Source organism: Electrophorus electricus, chromosome 16, assembly GCF_041902795.1.
Source record: "Electrophorus electricus isolate QZ-2024a chromosome 16, ASM4190279v1, whole genome shotgun sequence".
Taxonomy (NCBI): domain Eukaryota; kingdom Metazoa; phylum Chordata; class Actinopteri; order Gymnotiformes; family Gymnotidae; genus Electrophorus; species Electrophorus electricus.
The window spans coordinates 17,886,980-17,910,000 of record NC_137512.1 but is presented as its reverse complement, the minus strand read 5'-3'; the positions used below and the strand labels follow the sequence as shown (position 1 = coordinate 17,910,000).

Here is a 23,021-nt window from a genome sequence, read left to right as displayed (position 1 = left end):
TATCCTTGTCCAACACAACTTCTCAGGGTAACAGGGCTTGAGAACAGTTGTAACTTATGAGCAGACCAACCTCACATTCAATTAAAGGAGCAATCTCTTTGGCCAGGTACTTTAGACAAGGCCATGCCCTTGCTGTTTTTTGTGTAGGAATATGACTTATATTGGCAGGAATACATTCTCTTGAATACGTTACTGGGAAAGCAATTTTCTTTGATGAACAAAAGCCTCTGACCTGCAGCCCAGTTAAGTTCAGACTTAAATAACTGTGCTTCTGCATAACAACGTGGAGAGTTTTAACTGCATAGGCTCTTTCTGTGTATTCAGAGTTTCTGCCCTTTCCTGCAAGATGAAGGTGGTATCACTTTAGTTGTCCAGAAGTGCATAAATGAGAACTTCATTCTCCAGATGACTCCTTGTGAACAACCATACTGGAACAACTGTAGATGTGTAGGTGCTATTTATGTCTTGCACCACTCTGTTAGACGTTGCTTCATTTGAAGTTTTATTAACCTGCTTAGACTCCGTTCTCACTTGATATTTCTTTCTCCCATGCACATTTCCCGTTTTTCATTTGTGTATTGTCCTGCTCTTTCTTAATGCTCTCCTTGGGGCAGTCTTCATGTAAACATGTTTGGTGTTTACCATTTCATAAGTCACAGACACTCCTCCTTTCACAGTTCCTTGACACCCAAAACAGTTTTGGCTCTTGACTCTGTCTGCAATCAATTTGTCCATGAACTTTCAACATGCGTGAGTGTCATGGCTTGACTTCTCACAGATGATGCAGCCTTTAGAATCAGAGTTTTCTTCAGAGATGCTTGCCAGCACCTTTGCACCAACAGTTCAAGTCCTTGGTGTCTTCAACCTTTCACCATCATTAGACATCAGAGCATGAAGAGAGGTCACCGGATTGCAAGCTATTTTAGCTTCCTTTGTGACAAACTCAACAAACTGGCTGAAGCCAGGAAATGCCTCGATTGCTTCTTCAAGTTTGACAACCTTTCTGTTCCATCGGGCAGTTAACCAATTTGGAAGCTTGGTGAGGATCCACAATCACCACAATCATCTAGGATTTCTAGACTCTTGATCTGAGACATTGGTGTTTGACATCCTCGAAGGAAGTATGAGAACTCTCTTAGTTCAACACTGTCCTTAGGTCCTATCTCAGGCCATGATGTGAGTTTATCCCTGAAAGCCTTAGCAATCACAAAGCAGCTTCCTTACCTTTCATCCAGGATGTCCCATGCTGCCTGGTAGGCTGCATCTGTACCCAACAAGAAATAACTCTCAATAGCGTTCTTTGCAGATCCACCAACATACTTGCATAGGTAATAGACCTTCTCATTTACTGGAATGTTCTTCATGTCTATCAATGTTTGAAAGGACATTTTCCAGTCTTTAAACCTTAATGGATCTCCAGTGAAAACAGAAGGCTCCGGTATTGGGAGACTGCTTGCATTGATGGACTCTGCTATTGCTTTAGCAAGTGCTGTAGTGCTATCCGTATGATTTCTATCAGTAACAGGTTTCCCTCTTATGGTGGGTTGTTGTATCCTGGCAGGTTGTATGTGTGTGGCATATTGTGATGGTGTCGCTTGACATACAGGAAACTTCTTTGGTTAGATACAGGTGTATATTTTGCATGTCCATGCCTTAAAACATGCCTTCAAACATGCCGTGAGAACTCACTGGTCACATTAACTCAAAAAGGGAAAAGAAAGGACACCACAGGCTCTATAAATCTTCAAGCTTTAGTTGTTCTTCACCAAACCACACAAAATATGTTCTGTTCCTCATGGCGCTACAAAGTGTGTCTCCAATAATAACAACCCAACTTCAACAAGAACAATTCCATCATGGTTCCTCCATCTATGGACAAGCTCCTAACTATATTTGTCAACTGACAAACAACTAATCCACTAAAATAGAGGTTAACAAAACAAGAAAGGTTTAACCCTATAACTGAGTGTTGTCAGCCACATTCCCCTTTAAAAAACTCTTTTAGATATGCAACTAGACTTGACCAGAAATGTCAACAAAATCAGCCTTTCAAAGAATCAGGCCAAAATCAAAGAACACTATACATTTCTCCTAGTTCCATAAAATTCAGGGCTAAAAACATTACCAGTCTATTACAGCGTGCTTTTTGGTGTTGTACTGGGATTGTTTTTGCCTGTACAGTATGTTTACACTTATTTTATAAGACCAAATCATTATTAAAAAGGGAAAACCTGGCTAAATAATGCTCCAATTTAATAATGCAAAAAATTCACAGATGAGTTATAACATCATGATTAGTTATTTGCCACCATCACTGCTTAGGAACAGCAGCCACAGCTCTGAAATCTCTGATCTTAGGCAAGTCTAGCTGAACGAATGCTGGAGCTTATTTCCTCTTGGGCATGTTTCATCATGGTCAGCATTAAAGTGGAAGCGTGTGGCACTAGACGGTCTTGCTTTTCAATCATTTACAGATGGTCCAAATTGGAAATCCGACACAGGTGAACAGGTAAATTATCATTGTGTAATGTGTGCCACTGCACAATAACCAATTACTATGGCAGATCTGGAAGACACAGCATGACAGAATGCTGAAAGCAGTGTTGTGTGTTTTTCACTTCAGGGGTAAATTAATGATGAATGAAACACAACAGGATACAACGGGATATGTTAAATGAAACACAACAGGACACGCCCATGAGTTTTCATATCTGTATGTATGAACTGCAGTCCCAGTTCCAGTGTCAAAGAGAACAACTTAGCTATATCACCTAGACAGGAAGAGCTCGGTGGATTATGGACTTCCTCTCGACTCCTTTGGTGAATTAGCAAAAGGTCATTATGAGAGCAAAAAGAGTATGATGTAGACTCAGGCTCTGGTAGTTCACTTTGGCTAATCTTCCACATGGTTCTATTTCCTAAGCATTTACAGGATTTTATCATGGTTTAAAGATATTGCTTATGTGTCTGTTGTACCACGCACAACTGTTTAAACACACCTTACTCGTCTAGGACAGCACCTCTTTCACAATTAACACTGATTTGAATGATATTATGATGCATAATAGCGCAGAGCAAGCAGTGTGGAAACATACATGACCGGTGATCAATGAGATGAAACTGTGCAAGACAACCCTTTTACAGACACTATTGAACAGTTCCTTATATTCCATTCCACTGAGTGCTTACACACGTCTTCGGTCAATAGTAATAGATTTGTTTTGCTCATCAATCGTCTGGTGGGGTTCCTTACAGTCTGGACAATGTCTGTCATTGCTTCAATTATTGTAGCCATTTTCACTATTTATAAACACTTAGAAGTAAGGAGACACTGCAATAGTTGTGTTTTTATAAGCCCTTTCAAGTATCTGTTTCAGACTACTACGTATAGAGTAGAGCAAAGTATAAATGCTACATTTACTTGTCTTATTACATCTGCAATTTTTTATTATTTTAATAATGGCAGCAGGTGTTAAGCTTCTTAAAACAGCATATAATAAAATAAATTCCTGTGAGTATAAAAAAACCCTCAATTTTGGATGTGAAATCTTGAGATGATAATTTCTTCATCATTTTGTTTCCACTAGAGGCTATTGTTGGATTTAGTTGATAATCAAAAATTAAACATGACCTTAACCTCTTTTTCTAAATAGAAACCATTGTTTGTAGTAATAAACATTTTCTAATGTAATTTAAACCTTTCGGAAGCAGAAGGGTAAAAGCTACATCAGTGATTATTCTTTATGTGTTCCGGGAGTTTACCTAAGTCAGTGAGAGACAAAGAAAGTGTGTGTGGGTATGAGTGTGTGTGTGTGTGTGTGTGTGTGTGAGAGAGAGAGAGAGAGAGAGAGAGAGAGAGAGAGAGAGAGAGAGAGAGAGAGAGAGAGAGAGAGAGAGAGAGAGAGAGAGAGAGAGAGAGATGTATTCCTTACAAAACTAACCACATGTCTCCCCTGTGCATCGATAAAGTATAACTTTCCCATAAGACTCTATTCTCAGTTTCTGGCTACTCTACATGGCAATGCTAAAAACAGACTTCATCTCTGCTCCTTGTATTAGCTCAGCAGGAATGACAAAGTGTGTTATAATCCACTAGAGATGGAGTAGCATGTTCGATCATGGATCCTCAATCAAACTCATCATTTGCAAAGACATTATTATTAGCCCTTTAAGGTACTATGTGATGGATGATTTTTCCCCCAAGTGAATTGCTGGAGACCATTTTACAGAAAGCAGAATAGTGTGTGTATCCCCAATTGTAGACATTTGGATAATAAGCAGGGATTTATAGTAATACAAAACACATTAATTGTAGTAGCAAAAAAGTGACACTGAGCTTATCACACTATGCCATATAAAAAAAGGAGCAAAAGAAGCCCTGCATGTGACAGAGTCCAATGTCCATAATTTATTTCCCTGGTTAATTGTTGCTGTTTAAGAAATTAGTGGAAAATCCAAAATGGCATGGACTGATATGATCTTTGAATAAAGATTCCTTTGAATAAAGGAAGAGTCCCTTTAAAATGACAAATGCTAAACAAAGTGCTGTACATAGTTAAGAACAAAACAAAACAAATAACAAGGAAAACACACGACAACACGAATGCATGCTTTAGCACCACAGTGCTAAAGAGGCATGTTTTAAGTCTTGACTGTAATAGAGGAGGCAGACCTAATGTACAGCAGAGGGCTGTTCCACAACCTCAGTGTGGTAACAGTAAAGGAGTGCTCACACTTTAGCATGAGTCAAAAGCATGGAGCAGTTAGCAGTACCTGGACTGGATCAATAGCAAGAAGCAGAGTAGACACAATAGATCAGCAATATATGATTGAGGTACCCATTCAAGTTTTAGAAACAAATAAAATAATATTAAACTGTATCATGTAATAGACAGGCAGCCAGTGAAGCAACTTAAAAATATGGGTGATATAGTCCATTTTTCTGGCACCAGTGATGAGCTACAGCATCTTGTACCATCTGTAATCAGGTCAATAAATGTTTGTTTACACCCATATGCAAGGAATTTTATCAGTCTAACCAAGATGTCATAAAAGCATGAATTACTTATTCCAGGGCCTGGAAAAAGAGAAATGGTTTGATTTTAACAATTTTAATAATAAATTGGGAAGAGAAATCTGAGAATTCTGAGAGAAATCTGCTCTTCAAAACAATTTATTTTAGATTGTAGATCTTAGGACTGATTCAAAAATAACACAGATTTTTTACTTTTGCTTTGACGTACCCTGTCCAAGTTCCAAAGTTTCCAACAAGATTTTCAATTACTTTAGGGGAAGCAAAAGGTATAATGTCAGTTTTACTTTAATTTAAATCTATAAAAATTGTTTGCCATCTAGGGCATTTTGCCAGACATATTCAAGTACAAATCATTATGACTTTAGGGGGAGATGAAGAAATAAAGCCGGTGATCATCTGCATAACAATAACATTATGTTAAAAAGTGTTATGTTTTCTAAAGGTATTACCAAGAGGGAGCATATATAATGAGAACAGAACTGGCCCCAATATGGATCCACGAGGACCCCACAGCCAGTAGCAGCAGCAGATGAAAAGGAGTTGCCAATATTAAATGAACATGTTTTATGACAGGTCTATTACTGTTCCCCATAAACCAACCATATGCTGAAGGCACTAACTGAGGATAACATGATCGATGATGTCAAACACGGCACTGGGTTCTAAAAACATTATGATGGCACAGTTTCCAGAATCCACAGTCAGTAATAAATCATTTGTGACTTTTAACAAATCAGTCTCTGCACTATGAAGAGCCTTAAAACAAGACTGGAGTATTAAAAATATCTCGAAGCTCAGGTGTAGCCAATAGTCTTTTAGAATACCATATGAAACATTCAGTTTATATTTTTTCCATTTTTGATTTGGTTTTATCCTGACAGCCCAGATAGAATCCATGAGCCATGAGTGAGAGATCTTACTTCAGCTAATTTTGAAGGGAACAACAGACCAAAGGATAGTAGAACAGAAGGAACAAAAGAATAAATTCATCAGCACTTCAGGGGCTGAGACTGCAATAGCTTTGCTATAGGACTATGAGAAAATGCATCTGAGAAATGTCTAGCAGTTTGGGACTTAACAGGATAATAATGACAAGTGGGAATATTAGAAATAGAGGTTTGATAAGGGAGTAAAGTTTTAAAAATAATTGGTTCATGATCTGAAAAACATACTTGTTCTATTTTGTTTCACTGACAGCAAGTCCAAATGATAACTCAAGGTCTAAAGTAGCCATGATTTTAAGTTTGAAAATGAATACACATTGAAATGCTCCCAATGATCATTATTTTTAATAATACACACAAAAATTATTGTACATCCTGAAAGGGTTTTGGTGTCACAGACGGTGAGGAGTGTGAAAGTCTTACTGACCTGGGCCCTGGTGTTGGGGTGTGTCTAGGAGGTCCTGCAGATGTGGGAAGAACAGCAGACCACTCATGCCAAACAGCAGGAGGATGAAGAAGGAGACAGTCAGCTTCTTGTTGATGGAGCGCAGACACCTCCTTACCTTACAACACTGCCACAGCATGGCCTGCAGAGCACGACCCTGGCCTCAAGACCTACACACACACACACACACACACACACACACACACACACACACACACACACACACACACACACACACACACACACACACTTCAGGAAGTTTACTCACAGGAAACTTCAGGAAGTTTACAGTAGTTTACATGGTTCTGCAAGCTGCTGTGAAACACAGAGACTTTAGTTTCACCTTCAGATTTCAGTATATTACTCTGAAACTGGAGGACCCATCGGAGAGAAAGAGAGAAAGAATGGGTCTATGTGCCCATAACTGTAAGGAATAGTTTGGTGAAAAATCTAATTTACAGTTTTCCCTTTATCCCAAATGCAGTCAATCAGCCAAGATATGTTTGATGTCTAAATTTTTGCTTCTTGCACTTGAGCTACAAGGCGTACTGCTAGCAAGTTTTTAAAAAAGCTTATGCCTACTAATTAGCGTTATGCAATCTGCACCAATCAAGACTTATCAACAACATTTTGGGTGAGGTAAGATGGAAATTAAGTTAAAAAAAATTGTCCCAAACTATTCCTTTAATACTATCCTTACGCAAGTCAACAGACATAATGAGAGGTTTTCTCTGGTTTGTCTATTGAAATTTTGGCTGACAGGTAGCTCTCTTTACTCAGCAGTGAATTAGAGAGAGAGAGAGAGAGAGAGAGAGAGAGAGAGTGAGAGAGAGAGAGAGAGAGAGAGACACGGGGGAGGGAAGCCATTAGTATGGTGCATGCTCAGTTGGCTTTTGACAGGGGTTAAGTCCAGCTTTGGGAGTAGTGCTTTGTGCTACTAGGACGTGGATCTTAGGCCATAGACGTCCCTCTGTGTGCACAGAGCACTGTTTCCACATGCTGCGTGATTACACTGAGCCTCAGAGTACACCACAAGAAATGCAGTGTACCACACAAGCCCCATGAACTCCCCTGCCCCAAAGGACACATGTAAATTGGGCTGTTAAGTCAGCACCATATGGGAATTTTTGATGGCACTCAACTCTATTTCAGACACATATGGACATATCCACACAGATGTATGGTATTATGTGCCAAAAATGCACTGCCTGTTCAATGCATGTTTTGGTATCTTTCATAGCATATGCACTACTAAAACTAAATCCCTACTACCTACAAACATGGAGAAATTAGCTAATTAGCACTGCTAGTGGTGCTGTACTTATTGAGCTTAACATCTGTCCATTCTCTGATTCCGTTCCATCAATTAGGTTGTATTTCCAGACCTCACATCTGTTTTCCATTATTTGAGTACATCATTTGCAGTGCAACACGCATAGTCAAAAATCATCCTGACCTTGTGATTTATTTTTTTTCCAGCTCATAAATATTATCTCATCCAAATCTTACATTTACATGTTACCCATTTCGCTGCAACCATCCAGCATAACCTTCACCAGCTGGACAACATCAGTCCTATCATCTTGCCAGACAGAAACACCAAAATTGTCTGCTTGGTGTGTGCAGTCACATCTTTGTAGGCAATCACTGGAGAGGTGATGAGGTTCACTTTCTTTAACAACAGTTCTAAGTAAAAAAATACCCAGTGCACCTGCTCCTCCTGCATCTACTCCTCCATCCTTTTATCTGGTCTTGATTGCTTTCCCCTGGACCCAACCACCTCACTCATTATTCCAGGCATCCCTGATCCCTGACCTGTGAGATATAGGGATTTAAAAGTGTCTGAAGCACCACCCAGAACCTCAGTAGATGTAATCTAGTATCGTCTGCTCTCATGGGAAGTGGGGCATCTCTGTCTAATGAGGATGTGGGTGACAGAAATGGAGGCAGAGACAAAGGTCTCCCCTATGTCATGATCCTGTGCAGCCTGTACACGAGAGATTGGATTCCACAACTAGCTGCTAGCTGGTTTTATGATGGGATCTAAATCTCATAGTCAGTACAGACTGACACACATCCTCAGCTCTGTATTTTCACATGTTAAAGCCACTATAATGGGGAAAAATATCAGAACCTGAATACAACATTTAGCCAGGACTACTAATTCTGCTTTTAGATGTGGTGAAATTGAGGATAACTGAAATGGTGCAAGCATGTCAGATCCTCAAGAATGTTTCAATTCTGTTTTTAATCATAAAACACAGCAAAGTCCACAGCAGTTAAAAATCTACCTAGAAACAAATAATCATTGGTCTTAATTCAACACTAATAGAGTTCATTCAACACCAGAAGAGTTCACTGAACACTGCAGAAATTAATGTAATACTTACTGTAAGAGTTCATTCAACACTTGTTGTTGACATGTTAAAACGTGGGCAGTATTATAAAGTGCTACCATTAATTCAACAATGGTAATTTTACCATATATGTGCCACTACCAGTGAGCTCTATGACAATAAGACTGGGACGTTTCTCTAAATGTCTGATAGATAACACTCTTGTAATGTAATCAAAGAGAGCTGCCCATATTAATGATAGTGAAAACATAACTCAGTCTTTGTCGTCTGCCCCTGTCATAACTAATTACTTTGATCACTGAGTGGAAATGTAATGATTGAATCTAAAACAACTTTACAGGTTTGTGGACTACACATGTTACTCTATGAATACATTCAATTTACCTTATTTACTCAGACATATAGATTTAATTTGGTTTAATTATGAAATAAAGGTTGTGGGCTCAGTGACAATGATTTCACATAGAGTTGTCTGAAGCAGATAATTTAACAATGAATGTTTCTAAAGGATTCCTCTGGTTAGTATAAATGAGTGTAGATTGCTCTAAATTGTTGAATATGATATTTTCTTAGATTTTAGAATCCACCATTAGATCGCAATGATCATGTCTTAAGAAGTTTTTGAAACCAAACAAAACTTAGCAGCCAGAGCCCCAAATCAACTTATCAACTGACCCTTCTGCTCTTCATTTTCATAAAAAACACGCATACAAGCAGTTGTTTATAATCTCCACACATCGTTCTTTAATGGAGATTTGGTGTTGTAGACATTGTTCGAGTTTGCTTTTTGATGGGTTTGGCTGTAAATGCAATTAATATTTATATTTATTTCCCTACAATGTTACACCTAAGCAGTATTGTACAAGGATGCCTCTCACTGCACCTAAAGTCAAAATAAACAGGGTGCTCTCTAACAGGTCCTCTACTCACTTTGCATGCTATACAGGACTAAGAGCAAGATTAGACCTGACAGAAGGCTCACCATTCTGCCCTGTTCATTGTCCTCTGCACTGGATCATGACAATGAAAATTACATCAGGACTGAAGTGGTTACAAACTCACGCGCACACACACACACATACACACACACACACACACACACACACACACACACACACACACACACACACACACATAACCACAGCAACCAGGCCATCACATTCTTAGTTGATATGTATGGCATGTTTACATGCAGTCAGTTCTCTTCATTCATAACACACTTCTACATTACTGTGGCACGACATTACCACCTCTCTTTCTCTCTCTCAGACACATACACACACAAACTGAGAAACAGGCTTAGTGCCATATGTTGACCTCCCCTACACACGAGGTCTGCCGGCTCCTAGGGGAACTCAATCACACTCTAATAATGGCCCATGCAAGGGGTTTGTGGCAAGCTGCTTCTGAGGCAGCTGTTAGGCTTCCATGCTGATGTTTTAAAGCATCAGATCCAAAGGGGGTCCTATTGCCCATGTAACCTAACCTGCTACCCCCCCTTCCAACTCAGTCTTGAACTGCAGCTGGGCTTCCCAGAGTGAGCAATGCTTACTGGCTTATTGAATGTCAAACCCTTCATTCTCACAGGGCCTGACTAATCGCACAGAGAGAGAAGTTGTCTTGATGCTTTCACTCATGGTTGCCTAACTCTGTACTTGACATTCAGGTTCACAGAAAGTTGGAAAGACTGAATCAGAAACACTTTAAGGAATATTGTGTGGGTTCTTGGGAGAGTATGTTCTATGTATTCTAAAGAAGTCTGAATGTGTGTGTGCGTGCATGTGTGCTTGTGTGTTCATCCAATTCTAAAGGTCTGAGTTCTACTATAGGACTAAATATTTTCAGTGAAGGCTAAGCAACAGGTAGTCTATACAAAACCAATTAGTGTGACATGAATCATTTTGCTAATACCCACTACTGTAGGTCACAGCTGAAATAAAAACATTTGTTCACATGACCAACTCAATACTGTCACAGGATCCCCCCCCCCCCCCCCCCCCCAATGTGGCTACATACATGTGTATGTAGCCACGCCCTCCGTGATGGCACACTCCTGCGCAGGGTTCAGTGGTCTGTCTATTTAAAGCCCCGTCTGTGTGTGCCTCGTCGTTGGTCATTATTGATGTCATTTATGTTAATGCTGTCTATGTTGTTGCCATGGTTAGCGTTTAAACTAATTGTGTTCATGTTCATTGTTGTCACTATGTGTGAGTGCTGCTGTTGTTTGTTTTGTTATTAAATGTCTCATTACATCAAGGGAGTCTGTGTCCTGTTCTGCGCCCTGCAGCACTCGGGCCATCACAAACACACATTACATACACTTTTTTATGACCCCAGATAATTTAACTAACTCATGTGTATAACATGCACTTTTAATGTTATTATTGGTAATGTAAATCATTATCAGTTTCAACAGCTGTATAAAGGAAGCGAGAGCTATGCCCCTCATTTCATTGTTTTAGTCAGGTGAAGTGTAACAGTAGGCATGCAATAGCCCTTAAATCACATCTGATATGTTAAATATATTGATATTCACAATAACCAACAAAAACTCCTGAACCACTGCCAAGTCATTAACATTCAAATCAATTCAAGAATGCAGGTGCTACACCCATGGTTCCTCTATTCAAGTAAAGATCTTCAAACATGGCACACACCCTCGGAAATCTTTCACTAGCACAGAAAAATGCATTAGAGAGCCCAAGCATTGTTTCCTTTGTCATCAGATGCCATGGCAGCAAAAATTTAAATCATCTTCAATTAAAATAGCTAAATGAGAAATGGCAGCTGGTATAAGAATGCTCACACAATGACATCACACCAACAAGCCAAACACAGGGAGCCTCTGTGGGGGGAGCTGCTTTCTGGTCATTCATAATTCACTGGTTGCACTCTGAATAACCGCCTTTGAGGAATAGTTTGAGGTCCCAGATGAATAATTAAAAGGTGCCCTTTTCCTCATTAAACGAGAGACAGATGCTATTTCCGTTGTTTGAAAGACTAGAAATCAGCCTCTAAGGACTGCTACGACTTTTTTTTGCATAGCATACTAATTCCTAATAACAAATCTATTACACTTTTCTACAGGGCATGAACTGCATGTCAAAGGTGTTTTCTTTTTTTCTTTTTTGGGGTTGAGGGGTGGGGTCATTATTGGTCATTTAGAAACCAGTGTCCCTGTGAGGCAGTGCCTTTGTGAAGTAAGTCAAACCTTTGGAACATGTATTTTGTAAAAGGATCTTTGCTTGGTGGCCAGATGTCTGGTTTTAAGACAACCAATCTGTTTTCTCAGCTCCCTGTCCTCATTCTGGCAGAATGCCGAGACAGACCTGTTTGTCATAATTCTGGAGTGTACTGGTAGTTACCTGCCACTGAGCAATATTATTTTAGCATGTTATATTGGTACACTTGTCAAAGCAAATACCTTCAGTGGTTTATCAGCTCATACCTGACTTACCAGCTAACCACAGAAATTCTATGTTCTCAATACTAATTAGTTAGGAGGTTTGCAATGGTTTAAAAATGCCAAAAAGAAACATTACTTCAGTTCTTAGTTATTAGCACATCCTTTACATTCGAAAAGTAGGAAAGATTATTTTTGTGTCTTCCATACATTATGCTAGACTTAAATACTGCATGTACATGCCAAGTTTGGTGAGTAATTTCTAGATCAAACTGATCAGCTCTGTTAGCTAGCTAGTTATCTTGGGGTTTTAATTTTGTCTTGTAACGTCATATCCCTGTTCTTCTTTTAGGAGCTTTTAAAGTGGCCGCCTTATTGCTTGGACACATTTTTGAATTCGGGTAAGAAATACTGAAGATTTAAAGAATGCATGCCAGATTATGAATGGACTCTGGACTTAAACAGTCAAATGTACATAGCAGCATATACTTCACATGAATGTATCCACACAGTACGTGACTACTTATTTTTTATTCACAACACTTTTGATGCATGTAGTCAAAAGTCACAATAGATTCCCTGGCAAAATCAATGATAATGCATATAACAGATACTGCGTGGTTTATCGTCTGGCCACAGAGCTCTGATCCACTAAGCCTCGTTCTTACACTGTCTCCATTTCCGAAAGAGAAAGTGGTGGGACTACGTAGCCCTATTTATAGCCTGGTGAGAAATAATTCAAAGGAATCTGAGAGAAGATCTCAGGGATGAATGAGTATATGTGTCTTTTGTCTGTCCCCATAAGTGAAGTGAAGTAATGCTACGTAATGTACTCCACCTGTCTTTACAGCTATGCATGTTTATCCCTCGACACGGGGAAACAGGAAAGAGATCAGTTTTTCAGGCGAACGGTCAGACGTCATACTGCAAGAGGCTTTAAGGTCAGCTTTTGCCCGTATGATTAAAACGCACAAGTTGTTTAAAGTTTTTGCCTCTCGGAGCGGCATCGCACTCATACAATAAAATCAGTGAAGCACATTTTGTAGGTTATTGGTTTTGTTCATCAGCATTACTGTGTCATATTGCCTCGATTTCACCGATTTTCCCACAAATCTTCATTCATCATTGGCCCAAGTGACGCGTGTTAATTAAAGTGTCGACTTGGCAGCCAGGTTTTCCAGGACAAATGACATATATAAACTCCTGGCATCATCTTAAGTGTCTCTGCTAAACATGTTTGCCGGATCACAACTAAATGCTTTAATAAGATATCTTATGCCAGCACATTCTAAAATGCTCAGCGTGTCTTAATGTACTAAAACAATGACTCAGCGTAAAAATTAATATTTTATTCTTAGATTACAGATCCTTTTTGTAGTGGAGAGTAGTTCGTACGTCATTGTATTAGTACATTAAACCACGTGAATATTGATCTTTGTAATGGATGAGAGAAAACGTAAATATTACTACTTTATTCTTAGGTTTAAGTTAATCATAGAGTGTACTCATGAGCCGTAATACGTGGGCGAAATTTTATGTTCCAGGATTTAATACATTAATTCATGGTAAGTTTTTTTTCCCACGTTGAACGTTTTAGATTCCCCGGTATGCCTAGTTGCATACATTTCAGTTTGCCAGTTTGGGTTTGCCATTATAACCAATTATTGGCACAGTGCGAAAACTTGCAGACAAGTGCGGTTGCAAAGGCAAAATATAAGAAAGATGCAGTGGTGTTAAGGACAACAGTCTGCAGCGAGATGTGGATAAAGCTGAATCAACTAATTGTCCGAGTGTCGACTATACTGTCTTCATCGTTTATTTCGTCGGATTCAAACTCAGTGCTAGCTAAATCACGAGTCCTCAGTAAAACAGACAAACGCACGCCACGAAACAAACCAACATGGTGTACATACAGGACATTTTTAAAAAGGAGCATAAACTGACCTTAACTGTCTTCATAACAGTGATAAAGTCCCCGTACTTGGATTCCCACTTTGCGTTAATTCAACGAGTCACGCGATACGTCTCAGCACCTTATGCGATTTCAAAACTCAAAACATCGCTCAGATTAAAACATCCAAGGAGAACCTGAGTATAAATACTCTCCCAGTCAGTGACGCTAACTGTGCAGAACCAACTTTAATTCGATCATTCTGAGAAAATCCTGAGGCACCTTTTCCGAGCAGTGACGCTCCGCCCGTGGCTTGAGCTGGCGTTGAGCGCGCGCATCCTCGCATCTATTCTGGCAATCCCTCGGGACCCCGACGCTGCTGATATTGCCAGGCAACAGCTACAATAATAGCCTGAAATGTCTGAGAAACCGTCGCCAAGTTTGCATTTACTGCTAATGGACTGCACTCCCCTTTCAATTAAATATAATTCTATTCGCAGTTTAACAGCTAGATCATAATATGTGATAAACGCTCTGGAACCTCATATCCAGCATATGGTAGGAGGTTACAAACTTGCGTGCTTTAAACTTGAAATAGCATAGGTGAGGAATGAAAACGGCATACGGATTTCCAATCTCAATGTACATAATAGCAAACATTGTAAAACAAGAACTTCACAGCTAACAAGAAGAGATACGTAGAGTTAGTTGTAAGAAAGAATGATTTTCGATATTTGCGTTTTGTAAAATTCCTCTAAATCCCATAGCATTGTTGCATACGACGTAGCCTACTCCTTTCACATTACATTGACTTTTAGGTCAATAACACACAACACTTTGTATTATCCACCACTCCTATTTATGGCACGTCTGCAAACATGAAATTCTTACTCCTGCAAATCCAAAGCAATAGGACTATATAGCTAAAATATTAGCAGGCGGCTGTTTCTGCAGTCCTAACTCTAATACTTTTCTTCCACCTTTATAACTCTACACAGTGGTCAGTGGACACACACACACACACACACACACACACCCGTATTAAATACGAGGGTCCAAATGACAACTGTTTTCAGTGTAGGCGGAAATAGACAAGCGTATTGATTGTATGATTCATGGCCCCCTGCGAAGCTATCCCTCCAGTGCTCCACCGCTCCAAATGAAGAGTGGTGGCTGGTGTATCGCGATTCTGATGAGGTCTCTTATTAGATATTTTTCTCCTTATTGTACCATTATCAACAATTGTGTAAAGTCATACTGTACCCTCAGTAGTCATTCTTCATCATATTTAGATGAACACATGTAGTACAACTGTACAAACCTGGCAAACAAACAATTCATATAAAAAAGTCTGAGATTAAAGCCCTGAGGTTCTGGAGATGAAGTAAAATGTTTGAACACAGCTCTGCCCCTTGAGTTCTACATCTCATTTGCTCTCTGCACACCTCACCTGGCTCGGTACATGACCATAATCCTCCCTAATCTCCATACGTTTGCTGTGAGAAAAGGTCACCTGGTGAGGAATGGTAACAAAACAAAGATTCTCACTACCTGACCGAATGATCCTGGATTAACAAACCCAAAATGATGTTCCATTTTTAAGATTTGTAAACAGCATTGTTCAGTGAGAGAACCTGCCAAATGTGTTTCTAACATTACAGTTAGAGATGGGATTTCAGAAATCTTACACGATTCTTAAAATTAATACTCAACAAAATTGCTGTAACTAGGATGTTGAGAGAATTTAACTTACAACTCAATGTCCTGGGTTACTGGCCAAACATTCATGACATTTTTGTTTCTTTTTAAAAAAAAAAAACGTAAAGTCTGTTCTAATAAATCTGTTTTAAAAAAACCTCAAATCTTTTTACACTGTTTATTTGCAATTATTTCTCCTTTTCCCCTTCTCTTCCTCTTCACTCATGCACTTTCACTTGACAAACGTGTGTGGGCAAAAGGTACAGAGCATTACCCTGTGTGTTCCTCCGTTGAACTCTGAACAGACAGGCAAATGAGGAGAATCACATGGAAGATAATCACACCACCAACAGTTTTACAAACACCCCTTATGGGGAGTAAGAAGTATTTATATTTCACAATAGTTTAACTAAAAAAATAATAAAAGGGACAGTGGTAGCTCAGTGGTTAAGGTACTTGACTTGTAATTGGCAGGTTGCTGGTTCAAGCTCCACCATTGCCAAGTTGTTGGGCCCCTGAGCAAGGCCCTTAACCCTCAGTTGCTCAAGTTGTACTCAGTCATAATTGTAAGGTGTGTTGGATAAAAGTGTCAGGTAAATGTGAAAAGGGTGCAGTGCCATTTGCGGTTGTTGTCATGCAGAAATAGAGGCTACTTAGTTTAAAATAGATCCTCCTCACAGTGGTCAGGGGCCTGTAGGTGGTCCCAGAATCAGAACAGGTGCCCCTTCTTTGCCTTCAGCAAACACAACAGTGCCCTCTTCTGGCTGCCTGCACAACAGCCCATGGAGCACTGACAAAAACAATGGTACCTCGGGGCAGTTTGGACTCAGTTCACTGTGCCCCAGAGGATCTGCAGTGAACTTTTCACCCTTTAAAATAACCCTAACCCTACAACATAGAGCAACAAGCACAAATAGTAAGTAGTCATAGTATCAAGATTTGACCAAACATTATGACACTTTGGCTCTCAAGATTAATAAATACCTTAATGGTTTTTGCTTCTGGAATATACTTCAAAATAATTAAGAATAATAAATATTTGGTAATAGAATCCATAAATGTGTCTGTGTGTAAAAGCACCCTGGAGGTGAAATGAGGCGGTCACTGGGGTGCTGGTAATCATGCTACAACTGACAGCTGTCACTCAGCTGTCATTCTTGAGTGGGTGTGCCTCTCGCAGCATATCACCAGCCTACAGGTGGTAATTGTCTCCAGCTGAGGCAGAGCTGCTGGGACGATGTGCACTTGCGCACACGTCCTACTGACACCTTTGTTAAACTCTGACCTCTCTTCAATGCCCAACTGCAAAAGGCAAATTGCTTAAACTGGGAGGAGCAGACCAGCTGTTCTTAGCCTTAGCACTAAATCTTGCAGAAGCCAGTTTACTGGCTGCTGATTCTGACTCTTGGTCTCCAGAAAGAGGACAGGGAAGCAGTGATTTAGTCTTTAATGCTCAGCAAATAGCAAATTTTTAAAATTTGATCTAGGATTATTTAGATGCTCTATTATTAAGCACTTATTATTAGCCACTAGAGAGAGTGTTCTAAGAGCTGCCTTATCATGGTGTGCTAGTGAGTGCAACATGACACCTTCATGAATCTCAGCTGAGTGATGAAAAGCTGGGTGCTGGAGCACAGGCACTCATAACCAACTAACCCAAAACAGAAAAGCAGTACAAGTTCACAAAAAATAATTAACAGGGACATAGAATGAATAGTGCATCCTGAGCTATTTTTAAAAGATGCCTGATAAATATAGACAGTGTATCCCAAGATAATCAGATTCTCTGAGTATACCAAAATTTCATCCATGTGCTTCTCTGCAAACCATACACGCATACCTACATACATACATACATACATACATACATACATACTGCCAAGTGTATCCCTTAGCCAGACTACGCTCTTTACCTATGCCTATAGCTGCAGGACCACATGTCTATCACTATGGCAGCTGTCATTCAAGAAAGAAGTCTATATGTGAATAAGCAGGAAATGCTTTATGCACCCAAGACAAAATTCCACAGCTATTTCTTTCGTCTGCAAGGACCCTTCAGGTCACCATGGAAAAGAGTTTATTATTAGATACAATCAACTATAGTCCTAATGTCCTTACCACATCCTATAATTTCTCAGTCTGTGTTGTTTTAATCTGTCTCCGTTTCAGTTTTCACTTCCTGTGGTATTAAGAAGAAAATTAATCTGTTTCACCTCACATCAATTTATGTCATTGATCACATCCATAAACCTAATATTGGCATACAACCAAGCATCAATTACTTCTTCCTAGAAGCACAAAGTAAGAACATGATTTTTAACCATTTAGTGAACATTTTAAGCATGGAGTGAGCTTTTTGGATGACTGATGACTTACAAATTACATAATTATATTTTTGAGTGCATTATGGAAGACTTCATATTCAGACATTTAAGTAATATTTTGTGATTTCACTTTTTAGGGAAAAATTTCATCATTTATCCCCTTCTGAAAAACATTCCACTTCAGGCATTTTCAGCCCTCCTACACTGAGCAAGTCAGATATGCTTGAGTTTAAGGGTTTTGCTACACAGACAAATTTAGAATGAGTTCGGAACAAGTTAATTTAAATTTACAGATAATTTAGATCAAACACTTATTCCTGCCACCAGCAGAACAGCATGGTGTAGTACAGCCTCGTTCCAGTTACGCTCAGTGCAAAGGGCTAATCGTCTTTCTGTGCACACCCTTCTCCACCCACTCTAGGGTCAAATAATTCAGAATAAGTCATTGATGGGATTGCTCTCAAATCCTGAGTATTGTCAAGGAAGAAAAACAGTTAAAGTGTTTGCCAGTGTGTCAGTCTCTCCATCAGTTTAGAATCATTCTAGTTTAGGGGCTAACCTCAAGGTCTATCACGATGAAGCCGCGGGAGGCAGAGGTTGTTCTCTACTGGGAGAACGAATGCCCAAAGCCTCTGTGGAGCTGCAGCTGCAAGACAATCTAAACAGAGTAAAGCAAAGAAGTGAATTTTCAAAATTTTTTAAAAGGGTTTATTATCTCAAACCTGTATAATGTTGTACATCATCAAAACACAAGAACAGCTTTTTTCAGCTTCAGAAAAGATTTTTTATAAGAGAAAAAATACAGCATTAGAGAGGAATGTTTAGCTCCTAGAAAGGCAAAAACACCTAAAAGCATAAAGGAAAGTGACAGACTTAAATTCATGTGGAACCGTCAAAAATACACACTCCAGTAAAATTTAAACCAGGCTTCTAAAAATACCCTAAAGTGTGAACAATCAGCAAGTCAAAACATCACTAAGTGGCAAGGTATCTGGATTCTAATGATTACTTTTAGAGGTCTTTTCATGTGCCTACATCACTAACACAGCGGTTGAGAACGTTCACAGGACCCCTGGATCACCAGATGGGTTGCTGAGGTCATTAGGTCATCGGTGAGAGAAGAGCGAGGACTCTCCGTGCTCCGGGCACAGCCAGCGGATGGCTCACTTCCCATTCACACCAGAGCGACCCACGCGACTGCATGATAGTGGGAAAGGCATGATAGTGGGAAAGGCATGATAGTGGGAAAGGCATGATAGTGGGAAAGGCTGGTGCAGACAAAAAGAGAGGGACAGAATGACAGAGCACGAGGGGAAAGGGGCAAGAGAGGAAAAGAGATGTGGCGAAGGGAAGGATGAAGGGTGTAATAGAAAAGAAAAGAGATGGAGGGTCAAGACAGTCTACATAAGAAACCGTACAGGATGTATATCTAAATGTGGCAACCAAAAGGAAGAAAGAGGAGACACATCTAAACTGTGGTAAACAACACCCATTTGCAAACACACCACACACATAAAGATAAAGCGAATTGTCCACTGCTTTTGACTGCGTCGGCTGGTTCATGCACTTAGCCAAAGTATGCAAAATATAATTCATTTGAATAAGGAAAAACGAGGATTGTATTTAGCTGTTAAAAAGCTCCATTCTGCGGTGGCGATTGATCTTGGTGCCGGCAGTGCACACGAACAGGGAAAGGAGAGCAAAGTACAAACCTTGTCAAGTAGTAAAGTCTAATGTTTATTAGTTAAGAGTTCTTGGGGAAGTGGACATTAATACACGTTTAAGTCTATTAGTGCGTGATCATCTACCAAACCACACACACACACACACACACACACACACACACATAGCCACATGCAACCCACACTTTCCAATCAACTTTGGAGCTCATTAAAGTTTTACAGTGGAAGTATTTGGCAGTTGACCACCTCATCCCACTACATCTCAGGCCAGGCACCCTGTAATGGTTCAGCCCACACCGAAGCAGCATAGTGCACCCAGGCTGCACTTAGCCAAGTACTGAAGACTCCATTTCTTCATTAGCATTGTTCAGCACAATGCAGAGCAATAAGAGCATTTGTGTTTGGAAAATTATTCTAATATTATTATTATAATTATTATAATTAGCTACACTATGACATGGATCACTCTCACCATTGCATTGTGCTCTTTATGACCCCAGTTGTATGCCAGTGCAGTCATAAACTAGCATTTCCTGGCCTCCTGAGTCATACAATAGTCTCCATGAAAAATGGCCCGACCCTATGCTTTGCTAAGCATGTTCATGAGAGCACTGTGCTCACTATCAGCTCGCCCAGGTGCCTCCTGCCATTTCCTCTTTCTCTCACTCTGCTGCTGGATGTCCCATGAGGGAGCCCCAGCACGTGACTGCAGCCGACCTCGGCCAGGGAGAGTGAATGAATACCCCAGAGGCCACCCTGCAGGACCTGCCATCAGTACTTTAATATAAGCATTAGATTACATGCTAGAATTATAAATTGCTTAAGCCATTACTGCAAGTCATGCTTTTAAAGTTTTTTCCCCCTTAATGACCAATGTCGTCTAAAAGCACTTTTAAATATGTTGTTGCCAGAAATAAACCACTCTTTGTCCTTATCCCATAGTATCAGTTTAATGTCCAGCACTGGAATGCTGCAAACCGGGTTCAGCGAGAGCAGCAAGCTGCTGGGGCTTTATTAAAGGATATCTGTTACTGCGGAGAACTCTCCTGCCAGTTTCCTCCAGAGCCTCCACTCAGCCAATCCCCCATTCCTCCTGGCACCCTAGCACCAATTACATGCTACAGTGAATATAGGAAGCTGGAAAGGGCAGCCAAAGCATTCTCAAACAGCTCTCTAGAAGATACTTTGTTTCAAAACAAACTATCAGTCAGGTCAAGCCTGAAGTATAGGAAGTTTAGGTCAAGCCTGGAATTGGTATTGAAAGAAGAGTTCGTTCAAGTCCCCAAAGCCTGGCCCCTGGATCATATTTTAGAAGTAACACACAGTACTATTTGTTTATGTATTAGCAAACAATGTACTGTATAGTTATGCATTAAACTTTGAAACTGTATGTACTGTTGGTCTACTCACTGTTGATTGTTTTCTCATATTTTCCAGGGATGTGAGGGTTCTTTCATATATTTCAATTTTCATTAAAATCTCAAGGGTAAGTTCTTTGCACTTCAGTATTTTAATAAGCTCAATAAAGCCTACCATTTGTATATGCTGTAATGAAAGATACTTGCACCTGAACTGAGGAATCAAGTCTTGTCCACCATGCTGTAATGAGGAGTTTGGTACCACATCTTGGCTATGAAACAGACAAAATTTATAAAGCTGTACAAACCTTGCATGCATAGTAATTGTTAGTGCCAGATTCTTAGTCTTCACCACCAGTAGTTAAGAGGCTTTACAGTCCATTACTGAGCACACAAAGTGTGCAATGAAAAGCTCCACATCATATCTTGCCTGTTATATGCAGACTGAACTACTCCTAAGTGGAAGTGAGATTGAGATCGTCTTAAACTTTCAAAATCTACATTTATAATGTGCACTTTATAAGTGAACCAGATTTTCACAGCACAGAGACTTACAGCAACAATGTAGGAAGACACAAAGTCATACCATAGACTTATAACAGTTATTACTGTAGTGTTACAATATGGAGAGAAAAAAAAAAAAAAAAGAACAACCACCCTGAACACTAATCTGAACACTAAACTGAACATTGCATTTTCTAGGCAACAACTAGGAGACAGTATTTAGCTGGTTTACATAGGCCAAATGTGGGACTGGAGCTTCCCTAAAGGTTTTTCATCTGGCAGCCATTTAATTTCAACCAACACATTAACCATGAAAGCATGTTTGGCTGATCTGGTCCATGCAGATAATTAATATGCCATTCAAATCCCAAACAAGTGCACTCTTTCGTGGAAGTCAGACAGAGCAGTGACAAGCACTTTGAATAGAGTTGGGTATTGTTGTGTTCAAGTTTTAGAGACATTTGTCCAGTCATAATTAAGAGCCTGTCAAATCTTCTACACTTACAAATACAGACAAGAAGACGTTGGTCTTTGGGTACCTTTACCTATTTGCTTAATTTATTTACCCTCTTATAAGCATTTGTCTATGAGCACTATGTAAAGGGACCTGTTTTACTACTTAAGTTCTCCTCTGAAGTGCCTCTTGGTTCATCCTGCAAAATAAAACAGGAGGGACTACAGGACCATCAGAAAAGAAAATCCTCTGTAAACCTCACAATATGCTGACAATTGCCAAAGCCTACAACTCAGAAAGCAATGAAGAGAAGATAGCCGAGGAGAGTTGGTCGTACAGGTTATCCCAGAAATAGCAAAAATGGTTCAAAGTGAAAGACATTTGCAAGGAAGAATGGTGTAAAATCTAGATAATTCCAATGGGTAAAGAAACTACTTCTTGTAATGGTACTGTGCAGCCCTAATATGTAAAATGTGGGATATTTGCTCTTTAAGAGGTTGTCTCCAGAGACAGAATGCAATGATGAAAGAGAAAGGCAGGGTGGCCCGGCGTCTCTAAACAGGCAGAGCTGCAGTGATTAGAGAGAGCTGTGGATTGGGATCTATGCCCCCAGCTAAAAAGAGACAGAGGAAGAACAAAAATCAATATGTTTGAATGCCAACAGGAGATGGGTCTAATGCTGTCTGAAACACAAAAACACATTCAAGCACCAACTGTTCTCACTTCCAGAAACAGAATTACAGCCATTCTATTTTACGTATAGATTTTTTTAATGAGCCTCAGCTAAAAGTGACTGGGTTATCGTGTTTGACAGGGAGGGCTATAGGAAAGTGAATTAGTCCATTTGGGGCTAGTGAAGTGCACCTCCCCGAGATACACCCATGACCCTTCACAAGCCACCCTCAAACATTAGGCCTTTTCCTGAG

At 39.8% G+C, this 23,021-nt stretch overlaps 1 protein-coding gene across 4 annotated transcripts in view; it reads right to left on the bottom strand.

Annotated features, from left to right (window-relative positions):
- LOC113579719 (carbohydrate sulfotransferase 8) overlaps positions 1-14,466 on the bottom strand; it is a 37,214-nt gene extending 22,748 nt beyond the window's left edge. Inside the window, exons 1-3 of one of the 4 annotated variants that reach the window (XM_081699252.1) lie at positions 14,358-14,466; positions 6,543-6,594; positions 6,407-6,440 (exon numbers count right to left, since the gene is read on the bottom strand). In XM_081699252.1, the coding sequence (XP_081555378.1) occupies positions 6,407-6,440; positions 6,543-6,563 (55 nt within the window). In that variant the 5' untranslated portion in view covers positions 6,564-6,594; positions 14,358-14,466. Of the gene's footprint in view, positions 1-6,406; positions 6,595-14,128 lie in introns of all 4 variants that reach the window. The other 3 variants (XM_035531940.2, XM_035531939.2, XM_035531938.2) reach the window with 3 other exon arrangements.
- Between the last annotated feature and the right edge of the window lie 8,555 nt (positions 14,467-23,021).